A 19,754-nucleotide genomic window follows, 5' to 3' on the forward strand; every position below is an offset into this window, starting at 1 on the left:
CAGTCTCTAAAAACAGGATGCGCTCTTCATTTGGGGGAATTTCCGTCATGCTGAAGCAAACTTTGTTTGTTACTATCCTGCAACAGCTGTGGCCTCAATCAGTCATCCTCGCCTTTCTTGGAGTGGAACAGACAACACAGGAGGAGCAGGTTACTCTATACCACCGCAGTGTATTTCTCTATTGTTTGAACACAGTCATTTTCCCTTTTGGTCTTTCTGTGCTCCCATTATTCCTCTTTGCTTTACAGCAATGTCACATTTTGAGCTCATTTGCTCTCACTACTATACCCTTTCTCTCCCTGTCTCCCCAGACCAGCGCCAGCTCTCGTCCCGGTCAGCAGGGTTAAATAGTTGGCCAGAGTTCAGAGCAGAGCTGAACTTTCTGAGCAAAGTGTCATTTAATGAGACATAAACAGACAAGGAGCAGTATCTTAAATGTACAGTCTTCCTTCCTTTGGCCATCGCCACTGACATGGTGTCAAAAAGCATGCCCACCCAAGCAGTCTATCTATAATATATCACCAGGGCCAGTGGTATGGATGGCAGGGTGTATCAACCAGCTGTCTGGGGATTTTTAAGGGGAAAACAATAACAATTCAATAAACTGCTGGTCCCTGACTTTTCTGTTTCCCACAAGGCAAAACTTTCTTCATGACCTTAACCACCCTGAAACCAGAATCACATGTGTGATTGCTAAATATTACACAAATTGTTGACTGTAGTTATTCATTCTTCAGCAGTGTAAAAATAATTCAGCATACTTCAGCTGGATTATACTGCTGATGTCAGTCACGAGTCAAATCACAAGTCATGAGTGAAAAATCACACCTTACAACCACAACATTCACCTCACTCCTTGTCTGCTTCTCTAAGCCGTGTTGCTTTGACAACAGGGAGGAGACGCTTAAATGGATGACACATGGTAGACCTATACTAGAGCGAAACGACAGCAGATGGAAAAGTCACAGTGAGGTAACTGCTAAGATGTTCTTCTGCAGGCAACACAAACAAAGCAAAACCATTTCCTTCCCCCCAGTTCAAAGCTTGGATTTGTGGTAATAAGTTACAGTGGAGTCAGAGCCCCCGCATAGGAATTACAACACAAAGTCTAAATGAGCATTGTTTCTCGCAACACAACTGACGCATTTCCTTTTTAAGCCGTATTCACATGGTGTCTAAATTTGCGTTTCCTGATTTTAGTGGCAGAAGTGAAACTCAAAGCATAACCAGAGCAGACATACAGGAAGCACAGGAACAAACAAAGAAGAATGGGTGATGGGCTCCTGATACATGTGGTATGACACTAGCAACAGTCAGTTTAGGGGATATTGAAGGTGCAGGCACACTGAGTATAATTTGTTGTCAGTAGTGTCAGGAGTGTTTTGGTTTTTTTTTTTTCTTAGTAAAGTGTAAAGCTTTCAGCTGTGTGTTTGTGTATACGGATGCGGCCAGCAAGGCCAGCAGTGTCTCTGAATCTGAAATTACACTGAATTTAGCTCTGTAAGTCAACAAAAAATGAAATACAACACAAAGTAAAATCAAAATTTACCTTTATTTATATGTGCATTAATCTGTACAACAATTTATATTTAAATGAATATTCACAAGAACTGTACACTGGAATCGTCAGCATAAAATGACATTTGATGTTACACAGCAGATCTAAACCCATTGGACATGAAATTAGTTTAAAATTAAAGTGCCATCTGTAATTTTGAACTAGATAAAGATCAGCATCCTTTAAAAAAACAAAAAAGTAGCACTAAGGATTTAGGGCCCTTTACTGGCACAGTACTCATGGGATTTTCAAATATGGCACGAGCATGATTTCTATACTCTAGACAGCGTTTTCTCATATGCCCGGACAGATGGAAGCTTTGTCTAGTTTTGAGAATATGTCGCACATCCTGGATCTGATGCTGCAGGGACATCGTCTGGACGCAGCGTTGCCAGGGGTCTGAGGGTGTTCTTGCATTTTGGAATGGAGTGCCCTTTTAATTTCTGATGTTAACCTTTTCCCCTGGAGCAGCCAGGGGAGCGTTTGCTCCCTCAGATCTGCTCTGGTGTAGATCTGCCTTGTCTGCTCGGCAATAGCCAGCCATGTCGCCCCTGGCCTGTTTTACCACCACCCACCCCCTCCCTCTACATGGCTTGCTTTCTCTCCATCTTCACATCTCTGTAAAATAGTGAGAGAGAAAACCACAAACGCTCAGAAGCCAGAATGAGAGAAAAAGCACACAGGCATACGTGTAACACTCAAGCAAACAAGCACAGACTAATAAGTGAGCCTTGTGAAGATACAGGAGGAGCTCCGATTCATTTGTAACATTAATTCTCTCTGTGTCGAGACCACTGATAGCAGAGAATGTATGTTTTGTTCTTGTAGTTTATGTGTGTGCGTAGGGACACATGTGTTCACAGGCCTCTGAAACACTACTGCTTTAGAGCTGATAGCAGGATCACAATGCTTATGTAGTCAAGTATGCTATTATCAGTAAAGGCCATGTAGATAGTCCACCTGAGTCCCCAGACATGGCATTTACACATAAGAGGTGCTCAGAGATAAACAGGAGTTGGTTGTAATACAGGTTAGAAACAAGGTGGCTACTACTACACACACTGCTTTTCAATGTAACAAAACATGGACTCTGTCAGCTTCTCTGCCACCATTACACACTGCAACCTCCTGGCTTGTCAGTTTAAGTGCAAAAGGAATAAAGAAAAGATTGAGTGATAGGGGGTGTAATTCTCTTAAATACACACCAGCAAGTTCTCGGTCCAACATGTCGATAAAACTTTCAAGTTCCCTTGTGTCTCCCAGTTTGGCTGCAGAAAGAGGACAGAAAGAAACAGAATTTGAGAAACTATAGGGGAAAAAAACAGCAATGGAACATTTTTGTGGAGAAATGCAGCTCAGTTCAGTGGTATTTCCTTTGGACCAAAAAGCTGAAAACTAATCTAAGTCCCAGAATTACATATGAACCAAACTGCTTTTTGGACTGGCAAAAACATTTTCAGCTTCTTTTCTACAAACTGAGATAAAGCCAATCTTAAGCGCTATAAAACCCAGATAGCTCGATGAATCCCATCAGGATCTCTGGTGTAAATATGTGAGTAAGGTATTCTGTATAAACACAGACAGAGCGAATGACACCTTTTGGTCACCGTCTTGTTTTCATCCATTGAGGTTTAAGGGCATTTGCATGCAATAAAACGCTCCATTGATTTATATACATACATGCACACACAAACACACCTGAGCCACTCTCACCACTACATAACAGCACAAATAAGCCCTGAAGGAGACTTTTGGAAAAGGTGGGGGGGGGGGGGGCTGAGACACGTCACAGTCACAGCGGCAGGGGCTTTGTTGTGTAAAAACAAAAGAGCTCCCAGTCGAATGTAGAGAGTTTTTGTGTGGCTGCGTGATAGTGATCAGAGCAAAAAGCGATAGTGATCACTGTAAGAACGAAGGCTATCTGGATGTAGATAGGCCAATGGAAGCCTCTAGTACCTTTCGGTGCCAGCGTTATGCCTGCTGTGTGAAGCTCCTCCTCGCTGGTGTTCAAACTGTTCCCCAAAGAAGCTTCACTGCCTGAGGGGGGGGGGGACAAGGAGAGAGTGAGCAGAGATGATAAAAAGAAGACAAGCGACCACAGGCCAGCTCATGCAAATGATCAACAACAACAACGACAGTAATTTTAACACAATGCAGGAGTTGCACATAATGATCATAACATGCAGTAAAAGTGAAGGTAAACGCCTGTTCACTGTTCACAACTCCCATGTGTCAGCTTTTGAAAGCTGCTTGCCTTGTTGAAACATTAGGGGGCCAAAATACTTTCAATAATGACAACACATGGGAGCAGAAAAAAAACACACTTTCTTCTTTTATCTTGTAACCGTCTACAAACGCACAATGGCTGCAAAAAAAAAAAAAAAAAAAAAAGCCCAGACAATTACAAAAGATGGGTTATCCATAATTTGCGGTTAATTCCAGTTCACAGCTATTGTCATGAGCAAAACAGCCACTTTAAAAGAAGTGTACAGGGATGTGTCCTCTTGTACCACTAATTTCATGCAAATTAAAAGTGCCAAGCTGCAGTTGTTTGGGCTGATAAAGGGGCTCAACCGGCACCCATGGGGCCTTCACACAACTTCCCTCGCCAACAAATGATGCAGTAAATAATGTCTTTCCTTCCTTCTGCTTTGCACATTAAGCAAACATCGTCTTAATCACATACTGTACATACTGTAATCAGAGTCCTCGACTCCACTGTCGTCCCCCTGCCCCGTGCGACTTTTGGCCTCTTGCAGGACACGTTGGTAAGCGTGTGGTTTGCTCTGCGAGGGGGCCTTCAGCTCCTCCACCACATCCTGGAACTCCTGAAGCAGCTCGCCCAGTTCTAGCTCCAAGTCTGTGGAAAATGTGACAACAGTTGGAAAGAAATCCCATTACTTCACTGAGAGAAAATGTTACGATCATCTGAGGTTGTTTCAGAAAGCACAGCTGAGCACTGACAGGCAGTAGATTACTCTGTGATATAAGTGGAAATATATACATACGTATATATCAAGGACAAATCATGTTTAAAAGCCCTGGTTAAGTTCAGGAGATAAAACAATCTCATTTCACAGTGATGTAGGACATTTGTATGAGAATTAACTTGCTTATTACAAATATCTTGTGGGTGAGAATGATGTTAAATAAAAGCTAAATGCAAAAGCCTGTGGTTGAAGTTTATGTCAGTGGGCTGTGTCAGGTAACTTGATGTGTGAAAATAAACCCAATGGCCTATAGGGCATATAAAACACCAAACAGCCAGACACCTGGTCTGCAAACTGTGATACAAAAATATTACATTTTAAATCTAGATTCTGTGCTCTGGGCTGCAAACAGTTTTGGCCATTTCTTGTATAGGTGCACAGTCATAAAATAACAGATGCAGCGCAGGATCAACACAGTCATTTCATTAGGCTGACATGAATGTGACAAAGCTTTAACGGTCACCTATGAGAAATAGGGGGTTTTAGCAAGTACAGCAAGATTATGTTCATACAATGAAAAAGTCCAGTGAATGCATCTTTAAAGAGCAGAAAGTAAAAAAAGGGAGAGATGTGAAAATATGAAGACAGATACAGATACATGCCTTATAGTCTGCACCAACAAATAGGAGAACATAGGTAGAAAACGTGTAAAATGAAAAGCAGAGCAGGCTACATCTACAAGACTGCTCACTGACTCAGTGTAGCTTTAATTGGCAACAACTTGATGTGATACATAAAAAAGAACTGAGCAAGAGTGGAATTTTAAAAGAGTAAAATATATGTAACAGCCTCTCTGAAAGCATTATACTGGTGGTAGCTAGTCTCTTACAGGCCTATAATCACCATCACTATCATCATTTAAAACTAATGGCTCAAGTAGCCGCTGGACTCACCTGTGTTAATGTCTGATGACATGCTGGAACAGAGAAATAAAAAGCCGCCAAGCTGCTGTGTGTCTTGGGTTCAGATCGGTTTTTTAAAAGCTGACAAGCAGCGACTGTAGTTTTATTATAAAGAACCTCCACACCCGCTCAACTAGCGGATCGCAGCAGCCAATCACCTCGCAGAGAAACCTCAGAGAGGCTCCACTGTAAGTGGAAAAAAGTGGGCGGAAAGTTAAAAGGAAAACCATTCGCAAATGAGACAGACAGAAATAAGCCGTTATGCAACTCCGTCTGAGGCTTACCGTTCTTTCCACGCTTTCAAATGAAATAATGAAACTTTGTGCAGACTTTTAAAAGTTGATTTCTCCCGTTTAGTATTCATAAGACATTTATCATGTTTTTGGCAGGCAAATTTTTTTTTTTTTTTTTTTTTTTTTTTTTACAGAGGACCTTAAAGAGTTTGAGTACGCTTTATTGAAGAATAAAAACTGTGACGATTAATCCACGTACACATTTTGTAGGGGCCCTGTCACTCTGGTCATATCGTTTTAAAATGAATAGCCTTTCGTTATATTTTTTATTTAGCCACACAATTTTGATCTACCCTGAGGTTCCTGGAAGGAAGTAAAAGTGCTAACTAATTAAAAAAAGATCTCTTTCCCCATATGTCAAAATTCAACTTTTAAATATTAGAATGCTGCTGTAAGTGGTGCAGTACTCTGCTCTGTCGATAGAGGCCCTTCAAGTGTAAATTCTACTCTCTAAAGAACAGCTGTGCAAGCCTAAGGTCCATATTATGTAATTGTGAGTGAGATATACTTGCATGTCTACTAATGGAAGAAGTACTAGAGTAAAAGTTTAAAATACTCTAGTACAAGTGACAGTCCATCCTCACCTCAAACTTTTATTGAAATGCAGAAGCATAGATAAGCAAAAGACACAAATACAGAAAAGTTCTTTAAAAAGTACAGTATTTCCCTCTGAAATGTACTGACCTCTTGAGTTAAAGAGACTTCTGGAAATGTGGGCAGAACAGCACCAGAGAACAAATCTGAAAGAAAAAAAAAGTTGTTATAAGAGAAAACCTTATGAAAAAGCAGGTGGCAGGTGTGCCAATAGAAATAGGTGTGTAAGCACTGGTATTTGATACAGAAACATTAAACCTGCCCTGTATAGTTTAGAGGCAAGATATTAGCCTCGCGCTGCTCATTGTTTTACTCTTGAGCAACACATGAGTTGTTAACAAAAACAATGTATTCAATTCATGCAGGTAAACCTGTTGTTCCTCTGACTTCTCCTGTGTCAGGTCTGACACGCAAGGTAAGTGTTGTAGGAGGGGCATGTAATGAACTACGCCTTCAGCTGGTTTAAGTTGCTGCCTCTGTATCCAGTGTTCAGTTGCTGCCGGGGGAACTTGGGTAACATGCGAGAGGGCGATGGGCCATGGGACTCCTGATAATATGAACTGGGGTGGACTACTGCAGGTCAGTGAGTCAAAAGCAGCAGTTGTCTGTTCTGGTGGTATCTGATTACCGTCTCTCTGTTTCAGATTTTGTGAAAGCTGACTTGGAGTGTTAGTAAATGTACTGAATGTGTGTTGGAGCACCTGGAGGACCAGTGTCGGGTTGAGTTGTATGAAAAATGTAACTTCTTAAAGATTAAAAGAAGCATGTATAATCCTCAAATGTACAAAATACTGAAATGTTTTTAAACTGCAGATATCTGTTATAACACCAAATACATGCTTCGCTATTTGCTTTTTGTTTTTTTGAGCGTGTTATTTGTATGTGAGTGTAATTGGTTGGAGATAAGTGAGTGGCATCACATTACCTTCATTGTACAGTTGCCTGCTTTTAAAGGGCTCACTGAGGCATGAAGTTTAAACCTTATCACTACCTGAAAAATGTCTGTCAGACTGAAGGGCAACGCCAGGGCTGTCAAATAATAACTGCAAATTAAAAAAAAAATGCTGTTGCCTTTTTTTGAAGACAAGAAAAAAAAAAAGACTGCTCACACTTTGTTTCTTTCTCCGTCAGAGTCTGCTGCTTTTGGTCCATCTCAGGCAGATCATATGTGGTTCTGTCTGGTTTTCTGTCCCAGAGGAACAGGAGCCTGGTACTCTGGCCGGGTCACTTAGTAAACACTTTCCACCTCCGTACCAGCTCTTGACCCAGGAGTACCTGTGGATGGACAAAAACACGGGGAATTTCTACACCACTGAGCGAAAGATGGATCGTGAGGCCCTCTGCCCCGAGGAGACAAAGGCTGAGGAATGCATTATTCTGCACAATGCTATTGTGAGGCCCTCGGGAGACCTTATACAGTTTCCTGTGATCATACAGGACATCAATGACAATGCACCTCATTTTGAAAACAGTGAAATACACCTGAGGGTGTCTGAGGACGTGACTGTAGGGACCAGTTTCTTATTGGATGACCAGGCTCAGGACAGGGATGCCGGCCTTAACGGAGAGCTGAAGTATCACCTGGAGGATACTGATGGGTTTTTCAGTTTAAAAATTGACAAAGACAATTTCATCATGCTGGTTGTGCAAACAGCCCTAGATAGAGAGATTCAGGACCACTATCAGATGACGCTGGTGGCCACCGACTGCGGCGCAGACCCTTTAAGTGCTACAGCGACTTTAATAGTCACAGTGACAGATGTTAATGACAACTGTCCAAGCTTTAGCTCTGACAGCCCACGCAGTGTCACCATCCCCGGAGACTCCCCAAAGAACATGCTGGTTTCTCAGGTCAGAGCCGAAGACCCAGATACAGGCCCAAACGCTGCCATCGTTTATTCCCTCAGTCCCAAAGTCTCTGAGCGAGCCAAGAAGCTCTTTAGCCTCGACAGCCTCACTGGGCACATCAGACTAACACAGGACCTCCAGAGTGACAACTCCGAGGAGCTGGTGTTGAAAGTGTTAGCCAGTGGCCATCACTGCCCCCCAGCCGACACTCAGGTAACCGTATCCGTGCTCCCCAAGGCGAATCAAGAGCTGACGATCAAGATCGGGTTCATAGCGGAGCATCAAAACCAGACGATGGTGTTACCAGAGAACCAGCCCCCCACCGTCTTAGCTGTTTTAGAGCTTGAGGGTGACAGCAGCTTTAAAGGCTCATCTCTTGCCATTGAGGGCGAAGTGCCTTTCACTTTGAGCCCACAGAATGGCAAATATCTGCTTTCCACATCAAAGCCCCTAGACTATGAGATGAAAAGGGAACATCATATTTCTGTGGTGGTGCACGGGAGGCCAGGTGAAGCATTTGTGATCATTCCTTCTAGGCATGTGATCAGGGTGTTGGTGGCAGATGTCAATGATAATGCTCCACAGTTCCTCCAGTCTCACTATCAGCTGGAGGTGGGGGAAAACAACCAGCCAGGAATTCCACTGCTGCAGGTCTCAGCTTCAGACGCAGACAGTGGACACAACGGCAGGGTGACCTACAGCCTGGACAAACACACGTCGACCATCTTTAACATTGACTCTGTGACTGGTCAACTGTCCGTGTCAGCCTCTCTGGACAGGGAACAGCAGGGCATATACAATCTCACTGTGTTTGCACAAGATAGCGGCTCTCCTCCCTTGGAGTCCGTGACCACAGTGTCCATTCGAGTTCTGGACCAGAATGACAATGCACCTGTTTTTCTAACCCCTCACTTCATCTTTTTCATCCCTGAGAATGTACCACCGTTCGCCCAGGTGGGGAGGGTAGGGGTGACAGACCCAGATGAAGGGGAGAATGGGAACACAGAGTTGCATGTTGTAAACAGCAGCGGACCATTTGTTGTGGATAACACCCAAGGGACACTTCGCACCACCACCGACTTGGACCGCGAGACAGAGGACCGCTACGAACTCTACCTGCTGGCCAGCGATCATGGCCACCCAGTCGCTTTGACATCCACTGCCAGGGTAACTATCTTTGTAGAGGACATCAATGACAACCAGCCAAAAGTGATCCTTCCCAGCAGCAACTCCTCATGCCTGACTGTTTCTCCTTCTGCTATAGCAGGCACAATGGTAACAAAGATCTATGCCATTGACGAGGACTCGGGAATGAATTCAGAGATCACGTACACTGCTGTGGCACCAGAGCTGGTGCAAAACAGCAGCCCCTTCCAGGTGGATTCAAGGTCAGGGAACATCACTTTAGCTCAGCAACTTGTACAAAAGGACCTGGGAATGCATCACTTATTCATTGTGGTCAGAGATGGGGGAAAACCAGCTCCACTTTATAGCACTGTCTGGGTTAATCTGCTGGTCAGTGACAGTGGGGAGCCATGCCACTTGGACAGGGCACCCACCTGGACAGGGACACCTGACTTGGTTCAAAGCCCCTCAAGGGCCTCCATTTGTGAGCTTGAGACTCCTAGATCTGCTCAACTGACATTGTTAGCAGGCCTGGGTTTGATGCTGACATCCACGTGTTTGCTTGCAGCAACAGTTGTTTTATACCTGAAACAGAGGAGAAGTCGTCTACAGCAGAAAAACAGAGGGCACATTGACGAGAATAGAATTCCATTCAGGCTCAAAGACAAATATCACTCTGATGACTAACAGAATAAAGCAAGCAATGTGCATAATCCTCACTCACACAGTGTCAAGGATGAATTCAGCCTGTGAAATAAACATATTCTGAATATTTGTCAAAGGCTTCCTGCATTTTAATGATCAAATTTGTTGAATTATTCTGATACACAGTGTATTCAAACATTTGTCAACAGCAAAACTGCAAAATTCTGTGGAAGTAAAGTTGATCCATTTTCTGATAAGGATCCCTGTAAGCTACCATAAAAGGAAAATAAAAGGAGATCTGATAAATGAAGAATTTGAAGTTTCCAGAAGATACTTGTTCCCCATGCTTTCTATAGAAAAATGTTGAACACCATAATATGACACCGGTGATGCATACAGTATTACCCACCATGAGATATAGCAGATCACAGCAAGCCATTGCTAAAACACAAGTATTAGTCATTATCTTTAGGGATTATGGCCGCTGAAGCCAGAAGAAGACTGAAGTAATGGTCTGCTAAGTTGATTGGGCCTTTCTCAGATTTCTAATGCTGAGTGATGGGGAGTCTAAAGTATTTAGACACACAAAAGGGTTTAATGTTCCTCCGGTGGGGAGGTGATGAAAGTCTCTCAAGAAGACGCTCACCTCGGAGACAACCACAGGAGGGAGGAGAGAGCGGTGGCGGACAGGTGAGAGGCAGCAGAGGGAAGGCACACCGCCATCTCAAGTCACCCACCTCACACCTGTTACACGATAGCGCTTGCTTCTCACCCACAGCGCTGGATCGCACCCAAAAGGCAGAAAACCAACTGTATTGCACCCAGTAACCCAACAGGCTTGTTGTTTTGATGACAGATGTTTGGAGTGTAGTCATACCGCGTTCAAAAGAATTCTTTACAAAAGGTAGTTGCTCTCATGTGTTACTGATACATTTGTATGCTGGGGAACAATTGAGATATCAAACCAGGTTAAGTGATGCATTAAGTATGAATGAGTATGGGTAAAACGTGTTCACAAATCTGTGAACACACAATTACACAAAGAGGACAGGGTAATTGTTTTAGCTTTTACAAAAGAAAACATTTATCATCTTTACGCCATCATAAGCGATCCTTTGAAGACGCACCTGTGTTAGAGGACAGGAGGAGGAAAGCCAGGAGTCAGAGCCTGTAAAACACAGTGTACAACAACCCAGTTAGTGGGGAACAGGGCTTGTATAACATGAGTGCTGTCTCTCTGAGGATTTGTGAGCTAGTAGCTCAAAAATAAATAATCTAATAGGGTTGTACTTTGAGCCTAACTACATTAACTGAGAGGAAATAAAGAGCCCCATAACAAAATTACAAATTACAGTAGCATCTTTGCATAAAGAATTACAGATTCCATTAGATTACAACATGTACAAATTAATATTAAAGATTAGGCATTTTCAAAAGAGACATTTTGACCTGGTTGACAAAAAGTGTAACAATTTGACAAAGAGGTTTTTACAGCATCATGTTTAGAGATGTTTAAAGCTGATTTTTCTAAAAGAAAAAAAATAAATTAATAGCATTATGGGATAAAACTGTTCATGTGTCTGCTGCCATGGCAGGAGAAAGCCTGCCATCTACTGGGCGTAGACGAAGCCAAATCTGGCTCTTTATTTCTGGTATTTGGCCAGAGGGTGGAGATGAATCAGAGGACAGTCTCTCACTCCGCCACAGTCAGGTCGCCCGAGATCAGTGATGTTTCCCTGCTGCATGCTGCTCTGCTCCACTCGCAGCACATTTCATTTTAATCAAATTCGTGTTTTTTTCAAGCTCAACATTTGATTGTGGGTTACGAGGTTGCATGAGCTGACACGGACAAAGAAACCAGCTGGCACATACCCAAAACACCCAGTGGATTATTTCTGATACACATCAGGGATTTTATGATCACAGATGACATAACAATCCAGTCTAATTAAAATACCAGTGATTTTTTTCCTCTTATCAAATAAGCTTGCCCCTCAACTATACAGCTCAAGAGGCACTATCTGACTTTATCAAAAGTTGAACTATCCACATATTCATTGTCTGTGAATGCCATTTGAAGTCTGCTTTTAAAGGAACATTCTGGGACTAAATAGACCCATTTAAGAGATAAATGATAAAGCCCATATCAGTTTTGCCAGCTGGGATATGTCAGATCTTTCCTGTGCTGTGCCATATCTCAAAGACCTGCAGTCAAACAGATAATATCTGACAATTTCCTAAGTCTGGAGAGCGTCACCTGGCAGTCCACAGGCTCATATTGATGGTGTTTTAATCTCACCTTTACTGTTGATAGACATACAGCATCTCATCAGTACCATTCTGCATGATTCATGATCTGTTTCTCATTTGGTTTTATTTAATCAGCCTGAAAAAAAATAAATAAAATAAAGGCCTTGGCGAACAAGGGGTTGAAAGCCCTATAGAGTTGGGATGGCCAACTCACAAAAGAAAAGAAGATAGTTTCTCCATGGGAGAAAAAAAAATATTTCCCACTCCTGTATTTGCATAAGAAGTTGCAAGTTGGTCACTCTATGCAAATACGCATCAACAATGAACTTAGTAAATTTCTACAAGCGTAAGAACCTTGAACTCCTCATTATTCTCCGCCTTGAAGTTCATTGAAAAGCGACATTGTTTCTTTAAGATTTCACTCGCAGTCATCAGCGGGTCTGTCCATTGTTGGGGGAACAGAAAGCGAGTTTAGATTGATATACGGGGGCCGAAGACAAGTTGCGCATATCATCAGCGGACCAGCTGCAGTGTAGGCAGCAGTAGCCAAACGAACCAAAGTCCTGAACGCATCCTTCCAGACATGGGTAAGAAACTCCTGCCACTAAAATCTAACTTTAGTAGCTTTTAGCAGATAGAATACTTCTTATTATCAAATCTGCATTTTATTTTTATATGATTGCACGCTGATACGAATGGGACTGTAAGAGGGCATCTCAAGTTATTAAGGTTTTTTTTGTGTGTCTTTTTCTTCTTTTTGTCAGTTTAGAGGTCGGCTACTCACCGGCTGATGCTCCACTGATATTATGAGATTTATTTCATGCTTGAGATGGCAGGGCTACTTTCAGAGGAGCCTTGTCGCATTTGCTTTCGGTCGCAATCTTTCTCAATTTTTAAAGAGGCGAACTTGGCCTCGGCTCTGCATTTTCTACCAGAACTAGGCCTGTATTTTTCATTTGAGTCACAGTCCTCAGACTGCGGGGCTGCCTCGGTTCAGAGCGCGTCAGCTGTTTGCTCAGGCTGGTGATGTCATTAATTAGTTAATTGGAACAAGGTGTATCTGAAGGCACGTGGGGCTGATGTTGGTTCTACACTGTATGATGTGTAAAGCTCTGGATCATGTGCAAGCTGTTATTTGTCTGCTTGCACTTGTGGTGATCACAATTCCTTGTGTGCATAGGAGAGTGTGTAATTGCCCTACTTTAATTAACTTCCTTTCTAATTTAACAACACTGAAATTAACTGTGTGTTATTTGCTAAACTCCCTCCTTCATACTGAATGACAGTGATCACAGTTCGCCTCTCTCTCCCTGTCACACAGACAGCCAACACAGCCATGTAGATGCGTTCAATTAAAGAGCTGTCTATTTGCCCCTCCTGCCATCTGTGTTTACTGTAATGGTACCAACCACAGTCAGTCTGCTTCCATTGTGCGTGTCTGTGTGGATGCACGCATGCAAGCGTGTAATGGCACACATGCACACAGTTGCATTGTTTGTTTAAAGATTTGCTTTTTCCCCGACGTCCTCATCCAGCACAGACAGCTCCTCACTATAACTTTCTTGTTCCTGTGTCTCCCCAGAAGGAAGTCCAGGAGTGTGTGTGTGTGTGTATATGTGTGTGTGTAGTGTGTGTGTGTCAGGCATGGAGGTGCCTCTGGCCTTTGTTTGCTTGACATTGGTGGCCCTTGTACCCCCATGATGCTGTGGGACAAAGACTGTTGTCTCTGCAGTCACAAAAGCAGCCTCTCTCTCTCTTTCACTTTGTCTCTCCTCGCCATCCTCCCCCTTTTTCTCACACCCTCCATGCTGGGTGGTGAATGGAGTCAGGGTGTGAGCCGGGGTCAGAGCAGACACATCCCCATGCCCTTGGCCCTTGGCATCCATTCAAACAGCACATGACTATTGGGCAGAATGCACAGCTTTACCAAGTGAACCGAAGTGTTTACAGCTGCAGCTTGATGCATACTGATGAAGCAACAAAGGAACAAATATTCTTTAAATGGCTGGTTCAGATTTAGAAATAACCATTTTCTTGTCCCTGTATTATCTAGGTATGCAGATTTCTGCTGTTCACACCATTTTAAAAAATTGCGTTCCTGTGGTGGATAATACACCAGTCTCAATGTATACCTTTGTTCATGGGAAGCACTTAATGCCTCAATGAAAGCTGTTGACAGTGTGTTCTGCGAATTATTCAGCATAACAGGAAAATTGCTCGCTATTATGCTGGTTAGATAATGAAACACTTAATCAGTAAATTTTTTTGTGGATCCACTGAAAATTAATGTCTGACAGTTTCGATAATCAATACACAGTCGATTTGTCGATTATTAAGCAAAAACTATTTCCAGGTTCCAGCTTGACCAGTGTGAGGATGTGTTGCTTCTCTCTGGGCTTTTGGTGGGATACAACAAGACTTCTAAAGATGTCAACTTTTGTGGACATTTTACAGTAAAAAATAAAATATTAATCAAGGAAGAAAAATATTCTTTACTAGCAGCACAAACAAAATTCAGTTCACCTCCATTGTGTTGGAATGAGAGCAAATACAGCCAGAGTTATCTGCATGGCTGCCACTAGAGTTAATCAGAAAGATGTTTTTTTATTTTTTTATTTTATTTATTTTTTTACAAGTTTATTACATGTCTAAGTGGAAAGAGTAGAAAAAGAAATACCTTTCTTGTTATATTCTACTGTGCATAATTAATACATTAGAACAGACTACTTCCCCCTGTGTTGTCTGTCATATAGCATCTGTTAATAATGTGCCCTCACTTTCATGGTGCTGCGTCTCAACTAACAGGTTGCTATGACTGCTGTATGCGCTGTTTGGGTGGGGTGCCGTACTGCTCCCTGGTCGCCACACTGCTGTGTTTCTCTGGCATTGCCCTCTTCTGCGGTTGTGGGCACCAGGCGCTCACGGAGACAGAGAGACTAATCGAGACCTACTTTGCCCGCAACCTTCAGGACTACATCACCCTTGCCTACATGTAAGTGGCAGAATTGAGCTTTTCCATAGAGTGACATCTTTTTAACCTTCCCCATGTGATTTCTCAGGCTGTAGTCGCTATTTTGAAGGTTTGGGTTCTCTGTAACCCTGAATTTTGATTGTTTTCTTTTCCCTTTCCCTCTCCTTCTCAGCATTCAATATTTCCAGTATGTCATCTACGGTTTGGCCTCCTTTTTCTTCCTCTACTGCATTGTGCTGTTGGCTGAGGGCTTCTACACCACCAGCGTTGCCAAGCAAACCTTCGGAGAGTTCAGGAGCACCATGTGCGGCCGCTGCCTCAGCTCCTCGGTGAGAGGGCCCAGAGTGGGACAAGTAAAGGGGATTGGAGAGATTGGATGGGATTAATACACATATCACTCCCTGGTGGGTGCTGAGCCGAAAATCTTAAGGCTGCTAAAAACCTTTGGGGACATGCAAAGATAAGCATACAGTGTGTGTTTGAGCGGTTGGGAGGGGAAGTGGGACTGAGTGGTTCGAAGAGGAGGAGAACACAGAGTGAGATAATAAGTAAGGCTAATCAGAAGAAAGTAAATGTGGTCACTGAGTGAGTCACTGCTCATAAAAACACTCTCTTAAATTACTTATGTGCATCAGTTTGTTATGGTGACGCACCCTAATGTTTGCTCTGCTTTCCTCTCGTACAGTTTATAGTGATGACATATGTCCTAGCTGTGCTGTGGCTGTTGGTGTTTGCCTTCTCCGCCCTGCCGGTCTACTTCTTCTACAACATGGATGCCACCTGCCACACCATTGACGTGCTGACTGAGACACCAGCGAGTATCAACCAGCTCTGTGTTGACGCAAGGCAATATGGTAATAAAACCTGTGTCACTAATTCACACTAATTCAATTATATATTCTTCTTATTGTTAACAAGTCTCATGAAAAGACAGAAAACAACAATGAACTGATCATCTACCAAGTATTGTCTGTGTTGCCAAAGCCTGATATAGCTTCTTCCTCAGAGCCATGTACCTCCATTGTTGTCCAATAACTATTTAAAACACATGAATGAGCCACACTGGGTAACATGTTTTGTTCATTAACATGAACATGGGAATTGCAGTTTTTAGATCAATCCCACATAAACCCTCTTGCTGCTATAAATACTCCATTAGCTCATCAAATGTGTATTAATCCACAGCTGAAAGTAGTCCCCAATATGTGCTATTTAGTTATGTTTTGGTAGCGTTTGTTAAAGATTACAGTGCCCTGCTGTTTTATTACGTTTTCTTTTCTTTTCTTTTTTTTCTTTCTTTCTTTTTATAAGAAAGTATGTATTATAAAGATTTATATCTTCAATGGGAACCAATGAGCTTTGGGCTGAGAGCCACAGACAAGGTAGTCCAGTATGACATTGTATCATTGGTTTTGGTCTGCTCATGGGATTTGTGGACAGTAATGAAAGATAAAGTATAAATTAACACCAGCTTTACCCTTTAATTGTCTCTGTAATAAGTAGAATTGATGAGATCGTCTTAATTTTAACAGGGCTCCTGCCATGGAATGCAGTGCCAGGGAAAGCCTGTGGTATGACTCTGTCCAATGTTTGCAAGACCAGAGAGGTAAGGACCAGGGAATAATTCAAGCTCTGCAGTCCTGTTCTACAACTGGCCTGACATGAAATAAAGCAGGCATGTTATCACCACTAATGCAAATCCCATCCTTTCAGTACCGAATGACCTATGACCTCTACATTGCCGCCTTCGCCGGAGCGGGCATCACTCTCCTGGCTCTGGTGAGTGATTATGCTTCAGCTGGAGCCAATTTGGCTGCGCTTCCACAGCGGGGCATACAACAATAGTGTTATGGCTCATGTGACTTAGTGACGCTCAAAGTGTAGGCGGTGAGGCATCTCAGGCCTCCATGACTGATGACTTTTGTACTATCGCTCTCTGTTCCTCTTTCTCAGCTGACACAAACATCATAATAATGCTGTAATGTCTGGTGGTTTTCCAGCCAGGGAAATGGTGCACCCATTACACTTGCATGCTCCATTACAGAAGCTGTTATACGGATGGTATCTGCTATCAAATTAATGCCATTAGCACTTAATCATATTTTCTTTTCTTGTTTGTAGAGATTCTGGATGTCTCCTTGTCTTTACTTCTGCTCTGACACTTCCTGTCTCTGCTTCTCCTTTCATAGCTGACCTATACTGTGTCAACCACCTATAACTTTGCGGTTCTGCGGTATCTGGGGAGAAAGGGGATAGGTGCACGGTGTTAGGCTCACCAGCTTCCGGTCCACTCTGTCACTTCCTCACCACCAACACGGGGATCTAAAGGGACAACAACAATTCTCTCCTGTCCACATCATCTGCACAGGACCACCTGTGGTTATGGACTTTTAAAAAAATCTTGCCTTTATATTTTTACTTTCCTTGTTGTAAGGATGTTATCATTTTGTATTTCCTTTTCTTTATGTTGTTTTTTTATGTGTGTGAGGTTTTTCTGCTGTGTTATTCCATTATTTCCAGTGCCACATCACCAACATATTTGTAAATTATTTCTCCTGTTGCTTGCTGAGGTTAGTGTCTAAAAACTCATCCCTGCTTCCCATCACAACGAATGACACTCCACTAACAAATTAACATATGCAAGAAATATCCACCAATTGGTAACACATGCGCAGCCAGAATGCAGCTGTTGCAGAGAATAGGGGATTATGGGTTACCATGGCTACCATCCCTCACATCTGGTTGCCATGGTGGCAGACAAGCGCGCATTTGCAGTCTCACGCTGACCTCAGGACTTTTCTCACGGGCTGGGAGAAAAGCCTCAACAATGGAGTCATGCCCCAACGTTAAAAGCCGGCCAATAAGGATCCGGTTCTGGGGGCCACCTGCGCTACGAGCTTCTGCCAGAGGGTCAAATTACATGTCAAGGGAGAGGGTCCTCTGGACAAAGAGAGGGTTAGACCTCTCTAAAGCCACAATGCAGCTCTTCTGGGACCACAAACAAAACGCATCCACATGCTGCTGCATCTACTACCCCCCATCCCACCCCCACCCCCTGAATAATGGAAATGATGGCTTCAGAGTGAGGGGACTGAAGGAATTTTAGATTCTCTTGGATAGTTTCTTTCTGACAAAGGGACATACTTGTGTAGTTCTGATCTAGAAAGGTCTGAAATTATTTCTCATAATTTTGAGATGGCAAAAGCACTAGGTGCTAACTTATTGAGTAACCTCTTATTATTAGACACAGAAACACATTGTTGAGGTGTGACTCCCCCCCACCTGCTGTTAATGCATGACTGAGGTACTTTTATAGAGATAGGGCAGCTTTGTTTTGTCTCTAATCCTTTAGGAATTTTGTTGTAGTTATTGTATAACAATTCTTTTTACTTACTGTAGCTGAATTTACTTCTACTTTTACACTTTGGGTATTACTAACAAAAACCTTTTGCAACATAATGAGTAGATTATTCTATTTGGTGGAAGCTTTACCCAGCTGTGTGTGGTGGATTTGTCAAGTGGCAGCTGGCTATTTGATGATTATTTTTTTTTTGTGTTGGTAATATTTGATAATAAAAAAAAGAATATTCTTTGAAGTATTTGTGCCGAGTGCCTCTGAAAACATTTGTTTGAAGTGTGTGAAAGTGCAGAGTCTGGAGCAGCGTCACAGTGTTTAACCGGTGCTCCATCCTTGGCTCCCTGCCACATCTAGGGGCCAAGGTGTTTTGTAAGGTGTTTTGTATTCTCTCCTCTCGCGTCCACAGGTGCACTGTTCTCTGCACTTGGCTGTGAACCAGGCGTACCTGAGGAAGCTGAGGCACAGGGCGAAAGAGGAGAGGAGAGGCTACGACCTGTATGGGAGGCTGCAGAGGGACAGGGGAGGCACGCTGTGCTCTCCATACCCCGCAAGCACGTCCGACATCTCCTGACAGCGCCTCCAGTTTTGCTGCGGGAGATTTCCATGACAACCATCACAAATGAGCTTCTCATCAAAATGATATTGTTTTGTAAAGTATTTTTTGTTACAACTTGGTAGTGATTGTTAAATTGATTCCCTTCATTATTTTGATGTTTTCATTAAAGTACAAGCTATTGCGTGCTGCATCTTAAGTTGTAAAAATGGTACAAACGCAGTTAGGAAGTTTTGTTTTTTTTCTGTTTGTTGTTTTGTTCACTGAGTCACGATGCTCAATATTTTGTGCTTATTTCCTATAATGTTCTGCATTTGACCAATATCTGAGATTTAAAAATATGTACTTTGAAAGGCAGACAAAATGGAAATTATGGCTAGGTCACATTTCACAGTATGCAGTGCATGCTTGATATCCTTTTTAATGAAGGGGAAATAAAAATGCCAGTGCATGCTCAATATTCTTCTTTAATGAAGAGGAAATAAACACTCTTCACCGTCTCCTGGGTCACACACATACTTGGTTCAGTGACATTCAAGGTCTTGTGTCATGAAATTCAAACTAGGTGTGTTTTGGGGTAAAAGTACAAGACTTGTGTTTTACTCATGATCTTACTGCGAAATTGAGAAATGCTTATTTTAAAAAATGCTGGTTGTTATTGCGAATA

General features: G+C 42.7%; 3 protein-coding genes and 1 long non-coding RNA gene across 5 annotated transcripts; 2 read left to right on the forward strand and 2 right to left on the reverse strand.

Annotated features, from left to right (window-relative positions):
• Window positions 1-1,533: 1,533 nt before the first annotated feature.
• si:dkey-27i16.2 (regulator of cell cycle RGCC-like) lies at window positions 1,534-5,609 on the reverse strand. Its single transcript, XM_018675650.2, has 5 exons — window positions 5,442-5,609; window positions 4,254-4,418; window positions 3,515-3,595; window positions 2,764-2,826; window positions 1,534-2,176 (listed from the first exon to the last, which is right to left on the reverse strand). Exons 1-5 carry the CDS (start codon window positions 5,461-5,463, stop codon window positions 2,169-2,171), a joined length of 339 nt encoding a protein of 112 aa, XP_018531166.1. The 5' UTR covers window positions 5,464-5,609; the 3' UTR covers window positions 1,534-2,168.
• A 1,170-nt stretch (window positions 5,610-6,779) lies between these two features.
• pcdh20 (protocadherin 20) lies at window positions 6,780-10,084 on the forward strand. Its single transcript, XM_018675645.2, has 2 exons — window positions 6,780-6,916; window positions 7,469-10,084. Exons 1-2 carry the CDS (start codon window positions 6,869-6,871, stop codon window positions 9,995-9,997), a joined length of 2,577 nt encoding a protein of 858 aa, XP_018531161.2. The 5' UTR covers window positions 6,780-6,868; the 3' UTR covers window positions 9,998-10,084.
• LOC108882881 (uncharacterized) lies at window positions 7,526-14,155 on the reverse strand. The gene is made up of 3 exons (XR_001960843.2): window positions 12,990-14,155; window positions 11,083-11,123; window positions 7,526-7,612 (listed from the first exon to the last, which is right to left on the reverse strand). It is a non-coding gene; the product is annotated as an uncharacterized LOC108882881 (long non-coding RNA).
• On the forward strand, window positions 12,641-19,587 carry plp1a (proteolipid protein 1a). 2 transcript variants are annotated; one of them, XM_018675648.2, is made up of 7 exons: window positions 12,641-12,792; window positions 15,011-15,197; window positions 15,349-15,505; window positions 15,862-16,030; window positions 16,709-16,782; window positions 16,890-16,955; window positions 18,941-19,587. In XM_018675648.2, the coding sequence occupies exons 1-7, from the start codon at window positions 12,789-12,791 to the stop codon at window positions 19,103-19,105; spliced, it is 822 nt and encodes a 273-aa protein (XP_018531164.1). In that variant the 5' UTR covers window positions 12,641-12,788; the 3' UTR covers window positions 19,106-19,587. The 2 variants fall into 2 exon arrangements, with proteins under 2 accessions (XP_018531164.1, XP_018531165.1); XM_018675649.2 differs by lacking the exon at window positions 18,941-19,587 and adding an exon at window positions 17,366-18,772 and having other exon boundaries at window positions 12,643-12,792.
• The last annotated feature ends 167 nt before the right edge of the window (window positions 19,588-19,754 follow it).

The sequence above is a fragment of the Lates calcarifer genome, linkage group LG8 (assembly GCF_001640805.2).
Source record: "Lates calcarifer isolate ASB-BC8 linkage group LG8, TLL_Latcal_v3, whole genome shotgun sequence".
Taxonomy (NCBI): Eukaryota; Metazoa; Chordata; class Actinopteri; family Centropomidae; genus Lates; species Lates calcarifer.

Coding starts and splice junctions, on each gene's coding strand:
- si:dkey-27i16.2 (XM_018675650.2), bottom strand. CDS start 5,463: ATGTCATCAGACATTAACACAG. Junction 4,419..5,441: donor GTCATCAGACATTAACACAG/GTGAGTCCAGCG, acceptor CATTTTCCACAG/ACTTGGAGCTAGAACTGGGC. Junction 2,827..3,514: donor CATAACGCTGGCACCGAAAG/GTACTAGAGGCT, acceptor CTCTTTCTGCAG/CCAAACTGGGAGACACAAGG.
- pcdh20 (XM_018675645.2), top strand. CDS start 6,869: ATGGGCCATGGGACTCCTGATAATATGAACTGGGGTGGACTACTGCAG. Junction 6,917..7,468: donor ACTGGGGTGGACTACTGCAG/GTCAGTGAGTCA, acceptor TTTCTCCGTCAG/AGTCTGCTGCTTTTGGTCCA.
- plp1a (XM_018675648.2), top strand. Junction 16,031..16,708: donor TGTTGACGCAAGGCAATATG/GTAATAAAACCT, acceptor TAATTTTAACAG/GGCTCCTGCCATGGAATGCA. Junction 16,783..16,889: donor ATGTTTGCAAGACCAGAGAG/GTAAGGACCAGG, acceptor CCATCCTTTCAG/TACCGAATGACCTATGACCT.